Source organism: Triticum urartu, chromosome 6A, assembly GCF_056163025.1.
Source record: "Triticum urartu cultivar PI428250 chromosome 6A, HENAU_Tu73, whole genome shotgun sequence".
Taxonomy (NCBI): Eukaryota; Viridiplantae; Streptophyta; class Magnoliopsida; order Poales; family Poaceae; genus Triticum; species Triticum urartu.
In genome coordinates, this window is record NC_141878.1 from 57,189,979 (window position 1) to 57,213,380 (window position 23,402).

The 23,402-nt window shown below is 47.3% G+C and overlaps 2 protein-coding genes and 1 pseudogene across 16 annotated transcripts; 2 read left to right on the forward strand and 1 right to left on the reverse strand.

Moving 5' to 3' along the window:
• Positions 1-265: 265 nt before the first annotated feature.
• LOC125516520 (uncharacterized) lies at positions 266-1,035 on the forward strand (annotated as a pseudogene).
• Positions 1,036-6,777: 5,742 nt separating this feature from the next.
• On the reverse strand, positions 6,778-8,803 carry LOC125514976 (F-box/LRR-repeat protein At3g03360-like). The gene is made up of 3 exons (XM_048680378.2): positions 7,852-8,803; positions 7,631-7,765; positions 6,778-7,528 (listed from the first exon to the last, which is right to left on the reverse strand). Exons 1-3 carry the CDS (start codon positions 8,635-8,637, stop codon positions 7,232-7,234), a joined length of 1,218 nt encoding a protein of 405 aa, XP_048536335.2. The 5' UTR covers positions 8,638-8,803; the 3' UTR covers positions 6,778-7,231.
• Positions 8,804-9,420: 617 nt separating this feature from the next.
• LOC125513618 (uncharacterized) lies at positions 9,421-18,361 on the forward strand. 15 transcript variants are annotated; one of them, XM_087531334.1, is made up of 13 exons: positions 9,421-9,753; positions 12,192-12,573; positions 12,687-12,866; positions 12,973-13,200; positions 13,279-13,431; positions 13,615-13,689; positions 13,961-14,038; positions 14,115-15,397; positions 15,599-15,747; positions 15,817-16,892; positions 16,986-17,063; positions 17,147-17,210; positions 17,345-17,560. In XM_087531334.1, the coding sequence occupies exons 4-8, from the start codon at positions 13,014-13,016 to the stop codon at positions 14,219-14,221; spliced, it is 600 nt and encodes a 199-aa protein (XP_087387460.1). In that variant the 5' UTR covers positions 9,421-9,753; positions 12,192-12,573; positions 12,687-12,866; positions 12,973-13,013; the 3' UTR covers positions 14,222-15,397; positions 15,599-15,747; positions 15,817-16,892; positions 16,986-17,063; positions 17,147-17,210; positions 17,345-17,560. The 15 variants fall into 15 exon arrangements, with proteins under 15 accessions (XP_087387460.1, XP_087387455.1, XP_087387454.1 ...); XM_087531329.1 differs by lacking the exon at positions 17,345-17,560 and adding an exon at positions 17,940-18,361 and having other exon boundaries at positions 15,817-17,063; XM_087531328.1 differs by having other exon boundaries at positions 15,817-17,063.
• Positions 18,362-23,402: the final 5,041 nt, after the last annotated feature.

Below are 23,402 nucleotides of genomic sequence, written 5' to 3' on the forward strand. Positions count from 1 at the left end.
GTTCATCAGAAAAAAAACATTTTTTTTGCAATAGGCCAAAACATGATAGCTCACTATCGTGGCTCAAGCCATCTTTTTTCTCGTCATTTTTTTCTTGCTGCTCGTACAAGCATAGGCTAGTGCCCAACTAGGAACAGGTGCATCGCCCCATGAATTTCGATTGGGCAAAGTACTTTCTTTGAAGGTGGGCAAAGTATCTTCAGTAGGACATATAAAATTGGGAGGAAACTGAACCTCTCGTTCGTCATGCTTCTAACTGAATCCCTCGCCGCGGGCTGCTCGGCGTCGCTCTCAACAAGCCCTCACGCCGCCTGCCTCGACACCGCTGTCACCAACCTCCGTTCTGCCGCCGTCACCCAGGTCCAAGAGGAATGAAGTTTAGTTGGCCACGCTGCTGCCAGGGAAGCCAAGTGGGGCGCTGCTACAGCTCTGTGCGCCCACGACGATGCTGCTGCTTGTGCCGTCCCCGTCCAGGCCCCCTGGGTTCGAGGCCTCGCCAACGCCGCCACTGCCGTCCAGCAGGCCAGTACGCTGCACCCCTTCGCCTGTGCGGCGCCATAGGGCCGATGCTTCTAGTGCTGTTGGCCTGCAGTGCCTTGCGCCATTGTTTGAAGATCGCAGGAGGCCATCCTGCGCACCCCAGCTCCAACATCGCCTCGGGCTCTTACGGCGCGCCATAAAACAATGGCCGGAGTCTTCATCTCCAGGGTCGGCGGCACCTTCTCGCTGCATAAGACAAAGACGGCAAGCCGCCCCAAGGCCACGCCCGTGACTCGCGCGGCAGAAATCCTGGTATGTCGCTCTCTTGGCATTGTCAAGGATGGAGAGGACGTCACCACCACAGCCTTGGACGCTTTCGCGGACCATTTCAAGGAGCATCTATCGCCGGAGGTGCTCACAGCCATGAGAGGCCTGTTTAAGCTAGACGACGTCAATGTAGATGCTGTGGAGGAAGCTCTCCTGGCGCATGGAGGAGCAGGGCCGGTCCTGAGATTTCAGAGGCCCGGGGCGAGTCTACTACTTTGGGGCCCTTAATACAAACATCATGACAAATCAGTATTGTATACAAGATGTTTCCAATAAATGTTGTTGTCATTAACGAATTAACTATGTTCTTAGGGCCTCTTACATTTTTGTCGTCGATGTTGATGCCAAAATTTTCTTCCGCTTCAATTTAGAAGTTTTCTTAGTTGGCTTCTTTTCCTCCACAACAAGTATCCCCAACTCATCATTTTCTCTTCCTTTTTTTTCAATCTACTCCCTCCGTAAACAAATATAAAATATTCTAACTCTTTTCTTATTAGGAAGTAGCATACATTTTAATGTATTTATTCACTTCGTATTTATTTACGAAGGGAGTACTAGATATCATACATTGTAAACGACAGTAATATATAGCACAAATTGTTAGGAAAAAAATTGCATCGAAGGTTGAACGATGCATGCTATGCATCATGTAAATTACGTAAATTAGCAATATACGTATAGGAAATAGGGATTCATTGTATGGCATACCTTGAATCATACAGATCGGTGTCGCCATGTAGGCGAACGCTTGTCAAGTGCTCGGCGGCTCGGCTCGGCAATGGCACCGTGTTGACTGGAATCTGGCGGGACACTCTATGATGTGCGTGTGTGTTCAAGGCCCAAGGACAGGGTAGCGAAGTTCATCGGTGTATTGCCACAGTCAGGGCCATGGAGTTAGATCGTACAGCGCCTACCTAACGGCAACTCGCGATCGGGGCCCTGAACTACAGATCGTAGGAAAGAGCCAGAGACGCACAATTCAAAGAAAGAAATCGTTGATTAAGGAAAGAAAGAAACCACTGATTGCCTGCGTTGGTTAGCTGCATTTGCCTGGCTGGGGTACATAGGTTTTTAGGCGAGGATGGGCTACCTACGTAGCATACAGAATACCTGGCACGAGGCCCCTGTATTTGGGGGGCCCGGGGCGGCCGCCCCCTCTGCCCCCTCCCCCCCCTCAGGGCCGGCCCTGGGAGGAGGAGGCGCGCTGGACCTAGAGAGGGCCGACGAGGAGGCCGTGCTGCAGTAGGCAGCATCCTGAGCCGCTACTCATAATCTGGGTTGTTAGTTGCTATGTTAGTACAACTATTTGTATGTTGCCGGATGGTTAGGTGCTGGGTCAAGTTTTAGCTTGGTAGCGAAGTGTGTGGGCGTGCTGTATATGCGCCATGTATCAGGTTATCTATGCAACCGTGGGTGTTGGCTGTCGCATATGTATGCACACAAATTGCTGTTCTCGCTGCTAGTTCAGATGCTATCATGTTTCCTCTTGCCTATGTTTAGTGGCTATGCTCTAGGGTCCTTGCTGTTAATTTATGTCAGCACAACCAGTAAACTTTCTGAGCTGGAATGTCCGGGGCCTTAACTGTCCGAATCGGCGGTCGACAATTAATGCTACTATCGCTTCCTCCTCCTGTCATGTAGCGTGCCTCCAGGAAACGAAGCTTGACAGCATCGATCAGTTCACGGCTGCTTTCTTGGGAGGGGGGGCATAGGCTGCGTAGCTTCGCACAACGTCCAGCAAATGGCACCAGGGGTGGTATCCTTCTTCTTTGGGATGACCTTTTGGTGGAGATGTCCAGCATCATCATCACCACCTTCTGCCTCTCGGCCATGGTCCGTGTCAGTGACTCAGGTGTGAGCTTCAAGATAACCACCGTTTATGGCCCCACCGACCACTCGCTCAAAGATGTGTTCTTTGCCGAGCTCATTGGCCAAAAGCCACCCGCTGGTGTGGCTTGGATCGTCTCCGGGGATTTCAACCAGATTTACCGGGCAAGGGATAAAAACAAGAGGAACGTGAACTGCAACCGTATAAATTGGTTCCGTGCAACTCTCCATAGTTGTGAGCTCAAAGAAATCCACCTCCAGAATAGGAGATTCACATGGAGCAATGAGAGGTCCAACCCTTTGCAAGCTCGACTCCTTCTTTTGCAATGCAGAGTGGGACAAAACATTCAACGACCACGTGTTACATGCACTCTCCTCGTCCCTCTCCGACCACTGCCCGCTTCTTCTTGCTGAAGATAAGGGGCCAAGGAGGCCTAGGACCTTCAAATTTGAGAACTTTTGGGCTTCTATGCCAGGCTTCTATGACGTGGTCCACAAGGCATGGGCCGAGCCAGTTGAGCATACCGACCCATACATGATCCTTTTCCACAATCTCAAGAAAATGGCGACGCGTCTCACGGAATGGAGTAGAGGCCCTTCTCTAAAGCCAAGATCCACCTCCATGTGCCCTCTTGGTGATCCTCTGCCTCGACATTGCTCAGGAGGGAAGGTTGCTCTCCCCTGGGGAGTGCAACCTTCGAGCTCGGCTTAAGAGAAGGGTCATAAGCTTGGGCGCGCTGGAGAAAGCACGTAAAAAGCAGTGTGCTAGAATCACAAACATTAAGGAAGGGGATGCCAACACCAAATTCTTTCACCGTCGCGTTAACACGAGAAGGAGGAAAAACTATATTCACCGGATTATGAAGGATCAAGGGTGGGTGACCGAACACAATGCCAAGTAGAAGATAATCCATGACCACTTCTCGCAAGTAATGAAAAGAGGAAGCGGGAGCACGAAGGACTTCAATTGAGAGGAGCTCAATCTGGAGTCGCATGACCTGCGTGAGCTTGATGCTCCCCTCTCTGAGGCGGAGGTCATCGAGGCGATTAATAGCATGCCTAGCAACAAGGCGCCTGGGCCAGATGGCTTCACCAGCCTCTTCTACAAAAATTGTTGGGGCATCATCAAGCACGACCTCATGAGGGTGATTCAACGCTTTGACTCCCTCCACACAACAAACCTACACTGACTCAACTTTGCGAATATTGTGTTGCTTCCCAAGAAGGATGGGGCAGAGAGCATCGTCGACTTTAGGCCCATTAGCCTCATCCATGCAATCGCCAAGATCATCGCGAAGGTGCTCGCTATCCGGCTTGGTCCGCACATGTCCGCCCTCGTCTCCAACGCTCAAAGTGCATTCATCAAAACACGGAGCATCCACGACAACTTCATGCATGTTAGAAACCTTGCGCGGCGCCTACACAAGAGCAAGACTCCCTCTCTCCTTTTCAAGCTGGACATCTGCAAGGCATTTGACTTTGTCAAATGGGAGTACTTGCTTGACCTCCTTTGGAGGCGAGGTTTCCCAAGCAAATTTTGAGAGTGGATTGCGGCTCTTCTATACTCCTCATCTTCAAGGATCCTCTTGAATGGGGTAGCTGGTACCCCCATCAAGCATGACCAGGGACTATGGCAAGGGGACCCCGCCTCTCCCCTCCTTTTTGTGATAGCTATTGACCCATTGAGGCAAATCCTTGATGTGGCGACAAGGAAGGGCCTTCTTCACAAGGTTCGAGGGAGAGGGGTCATGGGGCGAACCTCTCTCTATGCAGATGATGCGGCTGTGTTTGTAGCGCCGATCAAAAGAGACGTAGACAACCTCGCGGCCATTCTGCGAGGTTTTGGTGAAGTCACCGGCCTTCGCACCAACTTCCATAAGAGCTCAATGGTCCCCATTCGGTGCGACAACCTTGACCGGGGCCACATCACGCAAGGGCTACCGGTTGTCAGGGCTTCCTTTCCGCTCCGCTACCTGGGACTCCCGCTATCTGTGTGGAAGCTGAAGCTCGCCGACCTACAATTTCTTGTCGATAAAGTGGCAAGTAGACTGACTACATATGACGGCTAAAACATCACCACCATTGGCCGCGCGACCCTTGTTAAGTTGGTCCTCGCTTCCCAAGTGATCTACTTCATCATGCCACTTGTCATACAACCCACCATTCTGCAAAACATCGACAAGCTTGAGCGGGCCTTTCTATGGTTGGGGTCGGATACGACATCCGGGGCAAAGTGCAAGGTCAATTGGGATGTTGTCAGCTAGCCGCTCGCCTATGGTGGACTAGGGGTCCTCAACACCAACAAGTTCACGCGGACTTTGCGTTTGCGGTGGCCTTGGTACGAGTGGAAAGAGCCCACGAAGTTGTGGATCGGGAGTGGGAACCCGTGCGATGAGGAGGACCTCAACTTTTTCTACGCCTGTACCACCATCACGATTGGGAACGGTGCGAAGACTCCATTTTGGGACTCCCATTGGCTCCTTGGTCGCAAGCCCAAAGACATTGCTCCGCTCATTTACGAGACTTCCTCCCGGAAGCACTGGAAGGTACGGGAGGCCCTCAAGGACAATGTGTGGATTCTCAAAATCAGACCGCCCGCATCGGTTTCCATCAAGCATGTTGCGCAATTCTTCACCCTTTGGATGCTGCTGCACGAGGTGCACCTGGATGAGCTCACTGAGGATGACATCCTATGGAAGCACACGGAATCTGGGCACTACTCCGCGGCCTCCGCTTACAAGGCACAATTTTTGGGCTTGGTCCTCTCCCCCATGGACCAAATGGTCTGGAAGGCTTTGGCCCCACCAAAAGTCAAGTTCTTTGCTTGGCTCGCGCTTCAGGATAGGATCTAGACTGCTGACAGATTGGAGAAGCGAGGATGGCCTAACTGTGGCCCCTGACCCTTGTGCCGACGGATGCAGGAATGTGGCCCTCATCTTTTCTTCAGATGCCGCTTCACTCTCAGGCTTTGGAACATGGCTATCCAGAAATTTCGCATCCACGACATGGACACGTCTACATGGCACATGTTTGACTCCATTCATGCCTGGTGGGCGAGCACATGCACCACGGGCACCACCGATAGAAAAGTAAAGACATCGATTACCATGCTAGTGTCATGGGTCATCTGGAATGAGCGCAACGCAAGAGTGTTCAGGCAAAAGAGCGCACCTCCGCAAATCTTGCTCAGCATCATTGAAGACGAGGCAAACCTTTGGATCAAAGCTGGGGCAAAGAAACTAGGGTCTTTTTTATTGCAAGAATAATTGTCATGCCGTAACTTGGGTGTGTATTGTAACAAACTCTCTCTCCTCCTTATTTAATATATGAGACAAATCTTTTGCCTCCGTTTCAAAAAAAACTGAAAACTGCACATGTTTGACGTAATATCCATGTTTCTAAAATAAATCCTTGAGCACCTGAGCGCGGTTGCCATGCAATGAGCTTGGCTCCACTCAACAGCATTCCTACAATATTGTATTCAAAAGAAAAGAAAAAACTGTGCCCACCGCAATTTGTACACTAGCATCCTTATTCCCAGCCATCTTGCACTAGTTAGTATATACTCCCTCTGTCCCATAATATAAAAACATTTTTTACGCTTGTCAAAAACGTTCTTATATTATGGGACGGAGAGAGTACCAAATGTTCACTACCCTGTTTTGGGAATACTTATGCTCTAAGGGCATGTACAATGGTGCTATCTTAGGTGCACTACATAGGATAATTGCTGAGTTGTAGGAGAGAGAATCCATAAAAAAATATTTGTCTTCTCTTATTTAAGAGATGATCACTTAGCTCGATATGTGTCACCATGATTTTAGGAATAACTAGTTATTTTAGATAAGACTATGAGATAACCCATTGTATACATGTTTTATTGTCATCATACATGCAAGGTTTAAGATAAAACTATCATATCAACCATTATACATGCCCTAATATAAACACCATAGCTCTACAACATGCCACTCAGTACTGGAAAACTATGCACGCCCAGCAACAAAAATGGAGCCAATCTAGTCAAAACTGTTCTTTCAAGAACTCGGATCTCTTCTACCTAAGGATAGCCTACCCCACCCACAGGCCACAGTGACAAGGATCCAGCAAAAGCCTGGTTTTGCAAGCAACAAACATGTCTAGAAAAACTAAATCTCTCTGGCAGTAATGCAGAAAACAAGTTGACAAGCATGAAGCAGTACACACAAGGATCCCTGCCAAAGCCAACATTATTTCCAGGTCCTTGGCCAAATCCAATGCTTTACTTGCTCTAGGAAAGAGTAAAATTACTAGCTACTGATCTACAAGATCTTATATTTCTTTACAGAGGGAGTAGCTAATTTGTACAAGACAGATGGCACTAAGTTACATTCAGTAAACTCAAACTTCAATACAATAAGTTACTGGAACTACAAAGCAACTATAGACTAGAAACAGAGCAGACAGTGGAAGATGGTGTAATCTTCAGGTATCAACACCATCTACCGAATGAGCACAAGAGACTTCAATCTTCAGGCATTAACCCTGTCTAAGGCTGTCGGAAGGGGTCGGCTACTGACCGACCAATCATGGTTATGCTTATTGACATGGTACTCGGTCAGTATGAAATAGTCTTGAATACAAACCGAGCGTGTCGAGAGGCTCTGTTTTCCACTTGTAGCAGCTTGTGCTCATAACCCACCATTTCAATGCCGTAGTGATTATACGCTTCAAATTCAATTCTGTCTAGCACCTTTGCATTCAATACAAAGAACCTGGCAAATTCAACCTGTTTCCCATAGCCCTCGAATGGCTTAAACACCACTTTTTTGAGATGGGCCTCAAGGCATTCGATTGGATGTAGTGGGTCATGCTGAGGCTCATTTTGCTGATCCATATCATGGTGTTTACCAAACTGCGACATGGGAGGAAGAGGCATATGTTATGGCAGTAGCTAACTAGACTATACTATGTGAATCAAATCAGACACTTAAAGCAAGCAAAAATGAGTACTCACGGTGACATGGAGCCTCTCCAAACAGGGAAACCACCTGAGAATGTTAAGAACTGCATGCAGCTTATCTGCAGAAGATCTGAGAGCCAAAACCTTTACGGTGCGCATGGAGTTTGCCGAGCTGACCGGGCTTATTCCCTGAAGAAAGCAAACAATGGACATAAAAATTATCATCTGCATGTCGGTGTGGCGAATGCAAGATTAGATGACAACGTTGCTGCTACCTGGAAGAGTAGGATATTGGAGACGGCGGCTATGAAAGGGCCCAATATCTCCACCATTTCACTAGAGCTATGACTGAAGATAATGGTCTTAAGAGTCGGCGAGCTAACACGGAGGCGACCAGCAGCAGAAACTTCGGCCATGTATAAGCTCTCCAAGGCATGGCAGCCGGAGAGCAGCGCGTGCAAGACGTCCTCCGAGATGGAAGTGTGAAACAGGGTGAGCTTCTTGAGATTGGGGAAATTCATGGCCGGCACAATCTCGCCGGGGAAATCACAACCGTTGATCTTGGCAGCCAGGATGGTGGTGGATGCGGAGCGGAACACTGATGCCAGCAGCCGGGGGCTGGCGTGAGCGATGTCGAGCTCCTCGAGGTTGGCGAGGGCCCGGGAGTGAAGCCAGCTCTCCGCCTGGGCGCAGAGGTCGTCGGCGCCGCGGCAGTGGAAGGAGAACCGGCGCGCGGGGCCCTGGTGCTGGGAGATTATCTGGGAGACAGCGGAGGGTGGGACGCGGGAGGGAGTGGGGACGGGGCCGGCGGCGCCGGGGGGTCGGGTGCTGACCTCGAGGTTGAGAGGCGCGGAGCGCCAGAGGTGGCGCCATTGGCGGGAGAGGATGGGCGTGCGGCCACCGTCCTTGGTGGGGAGGAGGGAGATGGTGATGCCGAGGATGTCGTCGGGGAGTCTGGTGATGAAATCCTCGCTGCCACCGCCGCCGCCGCCGCCGCTCCGTGCCCGCTTCCGGGCGTACCCATGGGATTCGCGCGCCTCCCCCGCGGCCTCCTTCTCCATGGTCGGCAACTGGCGACTGGCGAGGGGTAAGCCCGCGTCCCACACTATCACGCCGTGTAGGTGCTGAGGAAAGATGATTAGAGAAATAAACCGAATTTTTTTTAAGTATCGGTGTTTATTTGTACAGGATAAATGCTTAACTAAATGTCTTTTCTATAGAAATAGACACCGGTGCTTCAGAAAATCTTATTTTATTTTTTAAAATATTTCTTTAAGCATCTTTCATTGTACAAGGCATCACTGGGTTTATGGAGATGGGGCGCTCGGTAACTGCAGGCAATGGTGCATCGTGGTAGTAACTTCTCCTGTTCATAAAGGTTCAAACTCCCATGTTCGTCTGACGCCCCGCCAGTTTTTTAACTCCTTCGGTTTGATAACCGCCACCCACGCACGAACGTCTCCTTCCTGCGATCCCCAACCGCCGCTGCACCGAGGAGAAACACCAGTTCCCCACGAACGGACGTGGCTGTTCGTAGCGTTATCTACTACTCCCTTTGTTTCGAATTACCTATCTTGAATTTGTCCAGATACAGATATATCTAGACTCATTTTAGTGCTAGATATCTCCGTATCTATACAAATCCAAGACAAGTAATTTGGAACGGAGGGAGTATCTATTATCTACTATCTACTATCTATTATCACTATAAAAAGAAGAGAGAGGCAGATCCAAACAAATCACAGCCATCCATCGTCAAAATCTAATGATCCTTAATCATTATGTGTTTAACGCTACCAACCACGCAACGAGCCACGATCGATCGCTAATCGCCCCGCAGTAAAAAAAAACCGCCCCCGCACGACCTCCTCCTTCTCCCGCACCTCCTCCCGCAGCCGCGCCTTTTACCGCTGCCGCGGGTCGCCGGGACGGGAGCCTCCCCACCGCGGGTCGCCGCCTCCGCCCGCCCTTCACCGCTGCCTCCGCGCCTTTCACCGCTGCCGTGGGTCGCCGGGACGGGAGCCTCCCCGGCCGCGGGTCGCCGCCTCCGCCCGCGCTCTTCACCGCGCGCCGCCGGAGCCGCGGGTCGCCGGGAGCCTCTGTAGCTGCCGGAGCCGCCCCGCCGTGGGTCGTCGCCTCCGCCACGCCGCCACGCTGCCACTCCGCCGGATTCGCAAGTAAGTTTCTATACTCAGAGAATCAAGCAAACCAATTTCAAATTCTGTCAGCATATAGACAAATAGCTGCCATCAGGATTCCTGAAATTTACGAGGACATATTGAATTAGTGAGGATTTCGGAAATTTGTAGTTCAAGCAACTCATATTTTGAAGTTTTGTTGCTTACCTTCCCATCCCATTGTGTTGCTATGCTCCTGAAGTTGCCTAAATTTTGCTATATTGGGTTATCCACAATAGTATTGGCAGCGATGTTTTGTTTTGTGACAACTACTCAAATTTATAATCTAAATATATAATCTGCACATTGTAGTTTTAGTTAAAAATGAAAAAAAAGTATAGATAACCCCCAGAAGTATCCCGTTTGGATCACATAACCCCCCAATGTTTAAAACCGAGTTCTTAATCCCTTGAACTATTCTAAACTGGACATATCACCCCCTGGCACCCACTTAAGTGGTTTGGGAAGGTGGTTTTGCATATGTGGCGCCTGGGATGGGCCCATCGACCGGCCACGTCGGACTGGGCCTGCTGGGTGTGGTCTAAACGACGCCCTCGAGCCGGTTCGACCCAGACCCAGCCTCTTCGCCTCCCAATGGACTTAGTGTGAGCTTTGTAATTTTTCAGCAGTGTACTACAGCAATATAATTTCAGAGCAAATTGTTGATCATTATACTGTTCTGTATGCAATGCTATGTAAAAGAAGGGAACTTTTGACAGCAAATATTTTATCACTGTACTGTTCTGTATGGAATAGTGTGTTGCAAGATATTTTATCAGAAGTGTACAAATTATTGGCATCAAATTCAGAAATAGATAGCAAATTTCCATAGCATTGAAGAACTTAATTTCACACAATAAGTTCCATGGCATACTCAGGTTCAACCTGATAAAAGCTACAGGTCTTTGACATGCAAAACTCCACAAACGACACTTAATTGTCAAGGAATTTGATGTTTCACATCAAATAAAAGCACACACTTCTATCTTGTGTCACACATCAACTACGTGACATTGAAAAACAATCCGGGCATTCACTTTTTCCCAGTGAGAAGCCATTCCAGCATGTTATTTCTTGGCACTTGCATCTGCTGTGAGCTTGAAGAAGCCCTGTTTGCGACTCCTACTGTGGCTTCCCCTTGGAACTGGTTGAGAAGATGCAGTAGGCATTGCACTTTGACTTGCGGCTGATTGTTTCTTTCTTGAGAAGATGGTCTTGCTGAAGTAGATGTTGGTTGCTTCTTTGTCCTCTTCCCTGGGTGTACCACCTGAAACAAAATGATCAGTACTTTCAGAGTGAACATATATCACATTAAAATTCAGAGATAACAGTTACCTGCTGTGTGTTTTTTCCTAAATCTTTTTGCTTCTTTCTCCTTGCTCTTTTTGCTGCTCTTGTGTAGCTAGCATTTTGTTTCTTACCTCTGTTTGGATTCTGCTCACAGGTTCTCTTGTTATGAGTAAAGCTCCCACACATAGAACAAGCAATTTTAATGCCTTTTTTTAATGCCTTTCTTTGAAAGCTTGTTCCCGTGAGGTTTCTCACCTTCTTCTCTTCTTCTTTTTGTCTTCTTTCTTCCTGGCATTACCCTATGAGGAGGTGGATGAGGTTTTGGCATGTCAGCAACTTGCCAACTCTCTTTTCCCTCCACCTGAAAAATAGATGCTCTCTGCTTGGTACACTCATGACATTAAACCTTTCATCTCCACTTAGATATGCAACTTGCTTTGACCTACAAAATTCTATTTTTCAGTATTACCTTCTTCCACACCTCTGCAACATCTTCTCAAGCCACCCTGCAGCCTCTCTGCTTGCAAAATAGAAAATAGATGCTCTCTGCTTGGTACACTCATGACATTAAACCTTTCATCTCCACTTAGATATGCAACTTGCTTTGACCTATAAAATTCTATTTTTCAGTATTACCTTCTTCCACACCTCTGCAACATCTTCTCAAGCCTCTACTCTTAACCAGTCTGCTGCTATCGCTTTCTTGAATTTTATACGGGAAAATAATGTAGTTCTTTTTTTTGTGCAAGCTAATATGTTTCAAGATTCATGAAATATGTTTCATATATGTTTCAACATTCAAAAACAGATGCGGCAAAACTGAATGCCATTTTGAAATATATTGAAATATATAATTTTGACATAATGAAAACAAATTATGTTTCCTCTTCCTCCCTAACTAACTGCGCATACTCATATTTACTTGAGATTCTGCTTACTTTGTTTGCAACATTTAGGAATTGAGCTTCTCTTGCATGAATATTTCTAATGATGTACGATGTTTCCCATTCATGACAGAGATCCTTTTCGTCACATATTAATATTTACTTGAGATTCTGCTTACTTTGTTTGCAACATTTAAGAATTGAGCTTCTCAATATTGCGTGAATATTACTAATGATGTACGATGTTAACCATTCATGCCACAGATGAGGAATCATTGTCCGCATGCGTTACAATCAGGGGATCGTTCCCCATGTAAAGATCCGACGAATACACCTACTCAGGAGACTGCAAATCAAGCACATTCTTCTTCGTCACTGCATGTGCCACGAACCCCTTTGAGCAACATAACCAACTCAGTTGTAAATCAAGATGTTGAAAAACCAAAAAGTGGTAAAAATTGGTATGCACGAATGTCCGATGAGAAGAGAGCGGAGTACAACCAGAAGCGGCGTATGGCCCGAGCACACAAGAAGGCTGCATTTGTCATTAGTATTAACCCTGAGGAGGTCTCTCCAACACCTGCTTCTTCATCACCGGATGTGCCACGGCCCCCTTTGAGCAACATAGCCAACTCAAACACAACCGGTTCGTTCTTTATCTTTACATGCTGCAATTTTAATATTCTGACTATTGTTTCAATATTCTATGGTACACTACTATATTGAGAGACTAACCTATCATACGTATCATACATGCAGCTGCAACCTCGGCTTATACCGACCATCCATCTGAAGATGTCGCTCTTGGGCGCAAAAAACGAAGCTCTGAAACGTGGTATTAATGTCTATCCGACGAGGAGAAAGCAGAGCACTGCAAGAAGCTCCGGATCGCTCGACTAGAGAAGAAAGCTGCAACCACTAGCGTCCAAGTATCACCTGGTAATTTCAACAAATATTTTCTAGCACCATATGATGCACCATCTTTCTGTACGTATTGCTCATCTTCAACCATATGAAAGCCATACGATGCACTGTCTTTCTCTAGGTATTGCTTATCTTTAAACAGCACAATCTGTTGTCAACGATATGCTAAACTCGCCATGCAGTGGGTCATCTATGCAGATAGATGGTCATATTGATTGGCTGCACACAAATCCCACTTACGAACGACAAACGATGGATGTTCATGGGGTATTTAACATGTCACAAGCTCAAGGAGCGCACATACAAGAAAACTTTCTGCCTCGAACACTTAGCTCTGTTCAAATGAAAGGTATGCCGAGGATTCAGTACTGATTGACCCATTTTGATTTTATAGACACAGTTTCCTGACCACATGTATCCCATTCAGAGGCATCTTCTGAGAAGAAACGGCGTCGCATGAGAGAACAATATGATCAAATGACGCCGGAAGAAAAAGAAGTTGTCTTGCAGAGGAAACGTGTGCATAAGATGGGAAAACGCCATGCATCATCTGAACAGTCCTACATTGCTGAGCCAACAGGTGGATCTGCAGTCCCCTCCCCAATTACACATGCCATTGATCTTACATGTAATTTAATTAGTCCCACTAAAAGACCATTTATCTTCAATTTTTGTCAAAAATAACTGTGTTTGCGTGGTAATTGACTGCACCTGCCATGTGATATTCAACTTTGTTTCTATCGTGTCGGCGGTGTGCAACCAGGTTGCCACGGCAATGGTGAAGAATCCTATGATGCTGGAATATTAGAGCCTATGGAGCCCCCTGCCGAAGTGGACGGTATATTTCCTTTCATTATTCCTGTCCCATTACTTAATTCCTTTATACGGCACTGTGTAGTTTCCCGTGTGTTGTAATTGTGGTGTATACTCCCTCCATTCCTAAATACAAGTCTTTTTTAGAGATTCCAGTGTTTAAAAACTACTGAATCTAGCTTAAAAACTTTTGGGTGAATCTATATCCTCGCGTTACAGTACTAAATTTTTCAATAGGAGAAATGATGATGCTCACATCCAAACATGAAGCTGATTTAATGTTATTGCTTTCCTAGAATGCTTGCACGACACACAGGATGGGCAACCAGTGTATGATGATGATGATGATGAATGCAGGATATTTACTGGACAAGGTGACCTATACCATGAATGCATATACCCTTATATCTTGCAGACTGTGATGTATTTTTGACTCCAATATTATTGCAGGTCATGAGTTTGAATCATACAGAGTGACACCTAATGTTTCACAACAGGCTTTTGCGGCTGATGATCCTTATGACTATGTCTACAAGAATCTACCAATTACCAACTAAGCATCATGTTTTGAAGCCAGTAAAAGACTGTGTCCATTGTGGAGCAATGAGGTTCCAGTATGAAGGTCCAGCCTTCTGTTGCAGAAAAGGTAAAGTTAAGGTATGTATCCCAGAGGTTTCTCAAGAGCTGCAACGATTGTTTTCAAGCCAGGTAGACCAGGATGCAAAATACTTTAGACAACACATTCGATATTTCAACTCCCACTTCTCCTTCACAAGTCTTGGAGTTACCCTTGACCAGCGGGTCAACACCGCGGCAAGAACCGGTGTATATACATTTCGTGCTCATGGTCAGTTGTACCACCGTCTAGACCATCTTGTACCAGGTGGTCACGGATCCAGACATCTACTATCTACTACCACTATAAAAGCACGAGAGGGGCAGATCCAGATCATCTCAGCCACCTAATCACACGATCTAACGATCCACGGTCTTTCTATGTTTAACGCTAACAAGCCACCAGTCCCACCGATCGACCCACACCTCCATAACGATTTGTCCACGTCCAGAACCGCTCACCCTCGCTGCTAATCCCGTGCCCATTCGTGGCTCCATTAGAAAACTGCTCCCCTCAACGCCGCATCTACGCACGAACGCGGGGGTGCCGCCCGCAGGGCCGCCACTCCATTAGAAAACTGCTCCTCCTCCCCGCCGCATGTCCCGACAGGCTGACGCACCCGGCCGCCGCCATGCGCACGCCTTCGCCACATCCTTCTAGCAGCCGGCCTCTTCTTACGCGCAGGAAGGCCACTGGAAGGTCCTCTGCTCAACCGCTGCCACACGTATGCCATCGTCACACCCTCTACCACCGTCTCCCTCTGCTGGGTAGACGAGGAAGCCGATGTCAGCATCACCAATGCCATGTTCCACGACTTCAGGGTCGCCGGATCTGGGATATCCACCCTCTGAAACCGCTGCCCAAGCCCCAAACCGCTATTCACACCCTGAACAAATACCGCGTTCGATGTGTTGATCGCGTAGGAAACTGCCAGCATTCACCGCTTTGTTTCCTCCTAGGAGCAGTTCATGGCGATTGAGCCGTGAGTTCACGGCCACGGTCGCCGCCGCCGCCGGGGCAGCCACATCCACTGACCGCAGCAACACCAACAACCAAGTGGACATAATGGGTGGGATACGGAGTGGATAAGGCCTCCGGCTGTCTCTCGAAGATTGAGGTGATTATGATGAGCAAGAAATCTCTCTGTTTTATTATTCTTTATTTTCTGAAGTTTATGTTCTACTGAAAAAATCACCAACCAATTCTACTTACTTTGAGCAGAACTTGCATCTTTTATGACTTCCTGCAATCTAGCATAATTCTTCTTTGCAATAGAAGACCAGTATTGTATGTTTGATGGGTTGACATTTCAATGCAGGGAAGAGCCGAGGAGGTAGCTTTCCCGCACAACACTCCATCTCTCACGATGTCAGTGATTCAATTAGGATGTGGCACTTTATTGTGTCTCTATTGGAGGAAAGGGACACGGAGAATTGGAATTACAAAGTTTACACCAGAAACATAGAGGTAAACGTTCATGTATGCATTTCCTCGTAGTTTTGGTTTCAGTTTCTTTTATCATGTGATTTGATGCAGATATAAGAACTCATCTCCAAGCTATAGTTTAGGAGAGGCGAGCCTACACCTACAGATGCCATATCATTTTGTGCAGCTACAGATAGGTTGATGATTTGATTTTCTTAATTATCATCCAATGTTACCTCATAAATCCTTTTGAGCAAGGTATTGTTTGTGTACATATTAATTGCTCAAGCATTTTCACCGTCTCTATTCAAGTTTATTATTGCGTGAAAAGTTAGATGCTTATATGTCTGGTGACATCAAAACATTTGATTGTTAAACGTCAAAGAAAGCAACCAAATATTTCATTTGTGATGTACTGATAGCATTTCTTGGTATTTCTTATTACACAAACACACTTGCAGATCACCAACCGTGTTTTTTTAGGTTGTGAATGCGTCCAAATTGGTATTCAACAGATCAGGCTGCTGCTGCCCCATGAATGACCGTTATGTGATTCTTTCTAGCAATATCCAAAGCCTTATGATCATGCTGCTGCTGCCCCATGACTGAATGTGTTTCTGAAAGAGGATGTCAACAGAGTATAATACTGGAAGGAGGAGTGAGCAACAGCCAGATCAGAGAAGTTAAGAACAAGACACATGCTTCAGATTAACTCCTATTTCTTAACCAGTATGCTTTTGATGATTGAAGTACATTAGAAAAGTATATATTTCTTCATATTAACGGATTCTAATGGTATGATTTCGGCATGCAAATAATTCTTCCATATGTCTGACTATAATGTGTTGCCGTGCAAATATGCAGAAGGATGATCTCACTTTTGGGGACATGGTTTTGTGAATCGATGTGTTATCTTGACCAAATATCTTAGTATTTGTACAATGTTGCAATATGGACAGCCTTGTCGCCACTTTTACTAGATTGATATATAATACTGTATGTACAATGATTCAGTACATATATACCTGTAGCAACTACTAATCGAAATTTCTTCTTCCACCTACAAAAATATATAGAATCTTCCTACATAATTTCATGTTGATACCTGATTTCCATGTCCATACTGTTGGGGCGAGCTAAAACTGCAAGGCCTCATAGTGCATAGAGGCACCTAATAAAGTTTTCAGGTTTGTCCCAAGAACTATTATATCCAGACAAGATATTTGCTTGCAGAACCACCAGAGTTCTGAACCTTCTAGGTAATTTCACATGGTGTTCAGGTTGAGCTGTCCAACAAGTGCAACATAATCAGCGGCAAGGCACCCACGATATCCTGATTTGCATTTAAGTGATATAAGGTTTACTCATGTTTTTATATTTTCTTTGTTTTTTCTGTTTTGCTTGGTTGAGTTTCAACTCATGTTGTTTGTTTGACAAAAAGAATCAAGAGAAGGGGGAAAAGAGAGGCGGAAGCATAATCTTGGGAGTAGGGGAGATGCTGACAGGTACTTCCCATCTTCCATCCATTTCATCTTGTGTTTGGATATGAAGTGGTGGCGTAGTTGCCACAATAGTCATGTTTTTGCCATCAATGAGAAGATGTGAAGAGTGATACAAAGTATGTCTTGTTATATGGAAGAGTTAGAGCTGAATGGAGCATCAAACAATGGAATCGAGTCATGCATGGAATTGTAAGCCGATCATATAGGCATAGACCTGAATTCATTTTTCCGATGTATAATTCAAATACTAATATAAAGAGTTCGTTATTGCTGTTTGTTGTGAACCATGTGAACATATTGCTGTAACAAAAAAATCTGTGTGAACATATTTGAATGGTCTCATCTTCAAATAAGATCTCTATAGTAGCAGGATTCCTTAATATTTAAATCTGGAAAGTGAAGAATTATATTTATAAATTATAAAACTGTACTTGGTCGGATAAAATTGTGCATACAAAAACTACAAGTTTCCTGTGCTTGAAATATTTTTTTCCACTATTTGCTTTGATCGATATGTGGCTTGCATGCAAATGATAATTGGAATTTTTTTTTCTTTGCATTTCTGGGGTGTGGAAACAATTTTGAATAAAGGATATATGTTATTTAGTGATGTTCTTGTTTAGATTTATTACCAGCGTAAAAACTAAATAAGGATCAATTTTAGATACGTGCATTTGCACGTACACGATTACTAGTGTAAATCCTGTACTAATCATCAATGGAATGGAATAGACGGTTCGACTTATTCATTCACAAATCTCAACACGCCCGGGACGCACCTTCCCAGTGGATCTTCTTCCAAGGAGAAGAATGCCGCTCCGGGATCTTCCGCTCCACACCGGCAAGCCAGCTGCCGGTGGCACGGGATCATGGTGGCGGTGCTGGAGGGGCGCCGCTTGAATTTGGTTGGGGATGATTAGTTGATGGGACAAGAAATATTTGGTCGCCGGTTGTCCGAATTGGCTGCTATAAAGCCATCATAATGTGCTCTTCCTATCTCATTTAGAAAGGCCTGAAGATTTTTTATTTTTATTTTTTACAAAAAGAACTAAGATCGATTATAAAAAGTTCACCAGAAATACAAAAGCATCTAGACACAGAGTAAAGATTACGTCAAGGTCCTTGGATCACCGTCGTTACCAAAACGAGCCACCGACATGCCTGACGCTGCTCCCAAAATGGAGCCGGGCTGGCCTTATATATGGAAGTCGGGTTGGCCTTATTCCACACTAGTTAAATAATTGTAGACTAAATTTCAAAATTGGGTCAGTCGATTTTTGAGAGCTCGCCGGAGTTTGTCAGAGGAAAGGGAGGGGCTCGGGTGGGGACGGTGGTTGTGGGGGGCGGTGGTTGTGGGGGGCGGTGGTGAGGCCTCGCCAAAACGTAGAAAACTCGACGCGGGTGGGGGCGAGGGTGGGGGGTTGGGGTGGCGGAGGAACACAGACGGCGGGGGGCGTTTCAGGGGAGGGGGGTCGGGGCCGGTGGTTTGGCCGGCGGCCCGTGCTGTGTTCTGTAGGGAAAGAATCAGATATGAGGAAGAAGATGGCTTAGGAGACGTAGGATCTTCATCCAACCATCTGAAATGGTCGACTGACCCAAATGACGAAATTCACGCGACTTGCATGCAGACATTCCTTTATATTCAGTACCATTATCATAGTTGCTTAGCACTGCTCTCAATCCATCAAGCTAAACAATGTGCCACTCATAATTTCAAACTTGTTGCTTAAATATAAATCTGATATAATGTTGATATTACTAAAATAGATAACGTTTAATTGGTCAGCTAATGTTCCTACTTTACTTTCGAAAAGCACGTGCATCACATATAGAGAGACATCAGGGAGTTGCATTCTTAATGTGCTCTGGTTCATCATGTGTGGGCACTGCGTAACGAACATTTTATTATGCAAAATCTGCTTGCTCTTCTTTAGCATGTTTCTCTTCTGTTCTTTTTTAATAAGTACTCTCTCCGTTCCTAAATACAAGTCTTTGTATAAATTCCACCATGGACTACATATGAAGCAAAATGAGTGAATCTACACTCTAAAATGTATCTGTATACATCTGCATGTGATCCATGGTGCAAATCTTTACAAAGACTTATATTTTGGAACGGAGGGAGTATGATAGTAGTACTATATGTTTCTTGTAGTGAAGAGGAGTAGGGACAGTGTAGAGGTCATTCGGTCGGTTGTGATGGACACTTTCAACTCTTCGGACCTCTTTGATTCGTAGGATTTTGTAAATATAGGAATATGAATTGTAGTGCCTGCCCACTTGAATCCTATAAGATTAGTAAGGAAATGTGGGGAGCTGTGTCGCCTTTGAGAGTTACACTGATATTAACAGTACCACACCTTCAGTTGAAGAGAGGTGGTATCCGAAGCTTTTCTAGCTGTATCAAAAATAGTAGCCCATATTTTCCAGCAAGCTCCACTTTCCTGATTTTACCTGTGATGCTTACGGTTTTTCTGTTATATCTACACTATGATCTGTGTAGTTGCTTTGTTTCGCACTAGCAGCAGTCCACTCTTGAAGCTAAACAACACACCAATCATAAGTCCAAATCTTACTTCTTCAAATATGGATTGTGATATGATACTGATATTAGTTAACAGACACACATTTAATTGGTCGGCTAGTGCTCCCACTTGATTTTCCAAATGCATGTGGCCACATTTAGAGAGACATCATGGAATTGCATTTCTTTGTGCGTTGTGATTCATCATGAGTGGGCAACCAACATTATATGCAAAGAAGCGGAACCTCAAGAATATGCTTCCTCTTTTGTTCTTTAACATGTTCCTTATGGGTGCAACGAACCCTAGGTCCATTGCCCAGACCGTGCACAGGTGCAAGAACAAGACTTCAGCACCAAGATCAGATCAGATCACGAGAGCTCAGTTCTCTTTGAAGGATCAAAGTGCAGATTAAGAAGACCAAGACTAGCCAAAGAGGCAAGATACAACTATGAGAAGAACCTCCCTTGCCGGGCAACCGAACCTGGCGAGGATGAGATTACCCCCGGAAGCAAGCCCCCAAATCATCCCGGCAGGCCTGCCGGGGCTCGTGGAGGCAAACCACTCCACCGCTCCACCTCACGAGCGACACAAGTCATCGATCAGTGCGGTGTCAAGCTGCAAAGTGACAAAAGTGACTAAGCCCCGAGGAAACCTTGCCGAGCAAGAGCGCATCGCTTCTCCACCATCAATCCACCAAAGCAGGAGTAGGGTTTTACGCCTCGTGACGGCCCGAACCTGGGTAAAACTGCCTGCGTGATCTCTGTCGTGCTGCTTTACGCTTCTCCGCTCTTTGTGCAACATGCTGATCCCCTGCCAAACCAAAAGGGGCTCTTGGTCCCATAGGTTGTCGTGGTTTCCCACGACATCTTTGGCGCGCCAGGTAGGGGGATCACTTGCGCGAACCCGAGAGCGTAAGCAGCGCGTCATCTTCACCACCATTTTCATCATCGACGGCTCCATCGACTATGACGCCCAAGAAGAAGTCCGGTGCTGCAGCTCACCCGTCCACCTTGAAGGACCCCTCGCCCGCGACCGCCGACGCCACGGGGAATGCGGAGGTGCATGAACGTGGGCGCTGCGAGGGACATGGTTTGCCAAGGTGGCGTTGTCATCACCTCCCCCGCGGCTGAAGCAGGAGCGGGAGGTACAGGAGAAGGACAACATCAACAACATCCTGGCGACCATGCTCTACGAGGTAAGGATAGAGAGATTATTCCTTCTGCCCTCTTGGCCTGGCCGAGGGGCATAGTCACGGCGGTGACGTTCGTTCCGAGGCAAATTGTAACCCTACGGACGCCCCCGCCGTGGGCGCGGTCGCAGGACATGAACCGTCCCCGGAGCAAACTGGCCCAACCAATGCTCTGAATGGAGTCGTTGGCCCGCGCGCGCCTTCACCTCGTCAGCACGCCATTCCAGCGACTGGTTCCCGACAACGGGAGCCCGACGCAGCCACCATCGGCACTGTCAGGAGCCAAGCGACGCTGCAGTCCACATCATCATCGTCGATGCCAAGCCCCGCTTAGAAGGCTATGGCACGGGCCCAGCTGCTACTGAGGTTTCCGCCGGAAGCTGATCAAATGGATGAGTGGAGAGCCACCATTCAGAGTTTGATTGGCTTTGCTGAGGCTGGGGGCTCACAGCGAGCTAGCCCGCCATGGCCTCCCCAGACGACGACGACGACTCGTACTGCTGGCCGTGAGGAAGGGACCACCCTCACGGTGTAGTCCCCTCCATGGCAATTAGTGCAGGAGCCGCAAAATCAAGAACCCGATGACGTCTTGATGGCCTCTTCCGACCCTCGAGTGCACCAAGGCCAACGGCGGGCCCCGGAGGACAGGCGAAGGGAAGGCGCGCGCATCGCTGTCGCGACAACCACCGTCGAACCAATGGGTGTGATGGCCCCAACGTCAACGAGCCCGCGCTCGAAGATGGCGGGTTCCTGCCTTTCGAGGTTGGGTGCCCTGCCTTCACTCGTGAGTTGTCGCAAGTCCGTTGGCCATCTGCTCGCACGTTCAAGCCAGAGATACCCGAGAAGTATGATGGGAGACTAAACCCGACAGAGTTCTTGAGCATCTACACCATCGCTGTTCAAGCTGCCGGGGAGAGATGAGAAGGTGTTTGCCAACTACTTCCCTTTGGCACTCAAGCCAAACATGAGGTCTTGGCTGATGCATCTATCAGAGAACTCCATTTCGACCTAGGCTGACCTCTGCCATGAGTACATTGGCGCCTTCATGAGCGGCCACCAAGAACCAGGGCGGCCCAGCGATTTGCAACTTCTCCAACAGAAAAATGAGAGACTCTGCGAAAGTACTTGCATAGATTCAACCGAGTCCACAGAAATATCCCAGATATCCACCCGACAGCTATGATAGCTACCTTCCAGTCCAATGTGCGCAACCGCAGGATACGTTCCAAGATGAACGTTCGGTTGCCCAAGATCGTGAAGGAGCTTTAGAACTTGGTGGACAAGTGTGCTCGGGTGGAGGAAGGGAGGAAACTTCCTGGAGAGGAAGATTGTGTCGACATCGACTCGGAGGATGACGACGAGTCCATCAGTCAGAACAAGAAGCACAAGGATAAAGTAGTGCTGACAGTTGAGGGATCGGGCATGCCTAGTACCGACAAGAAGGCTAAAGCCGAAGGCCCCGGCTATCAAATACCTCCCACTAAAGCTCAAAGGGCCAGCTCGGCACTGGTTAAACAGCCTGCCTGAAAACTCTATCGGCAGCTGGGAGGACTTGGAAGAAGCCTTCCTTCACAACTTCCAAGGTACATATGTCCGGCCACCAGACGCCGATGACTTAAGCCACATAGTCCAACAACCTGGAGAGTCAACCAGGAAATTTTGGACTAGGTTCCTAACCAAAAAGAACCAGATCATCGACTGTCCAGATGATGAAGCTCTAGCGGCCTTTAAACATAGCATCCGCGATGAACGGCTCGCCCGCCACCTCAGCCAAGAAAAGCCGAAATCCATGGCAGCCCTCACGGCACTTATGACCCGCTTTTGTGCAGGTGAATATAACTGGCTAGCTCGTAGTAAAAACACGGCCAGCGACGCAGGCCCCTCTAAGGCCAAAAACAGCAATGGCAAGCTTCGACGTAACAGACACAAACACCGAAGCAATGGTAATAATACCAACGACACTACAGTCAACACCGGATTCAGCGACTCCAAGTCCAGCCAGCGGAAGAAACCGTACAAGAGAAACAATCAGGGACCATCCAGCCTAGACCGCATACTCGACCGTCCGTGCCAAATCCATGGCACCCAAGACAAACCAGCCAACCATACCAACAGAGATTGCTGGCTTTTTAAGCAAGCCGGCAAGTTAAATACCGAGAACAAGGAAAAGGGATCGCAGAGCGAGGACGATGACGAGGAGCCCCTGCAGCCAAACACAGGGGGACAGAAGAAGTTTCCCCCTCAGGTCAAAATGGTGAACATGATATATGCTACACACATCTCCAAGAGGGAGCGCAAGCGCGCACTCAGGGACGTCTACGCGATAGAGCCAGTCGCCCCAAAATTTAATCCATGGTCGTCATGCCCGATCACTTTTGATCACCAGGATCATCCAACCAGTATCCGTCATGGCGGTTCAGCCGCACTGGTCCTGGACCCAATAATTGATGGGTTCCACTTGACGTGAGTCCTAATGGACGG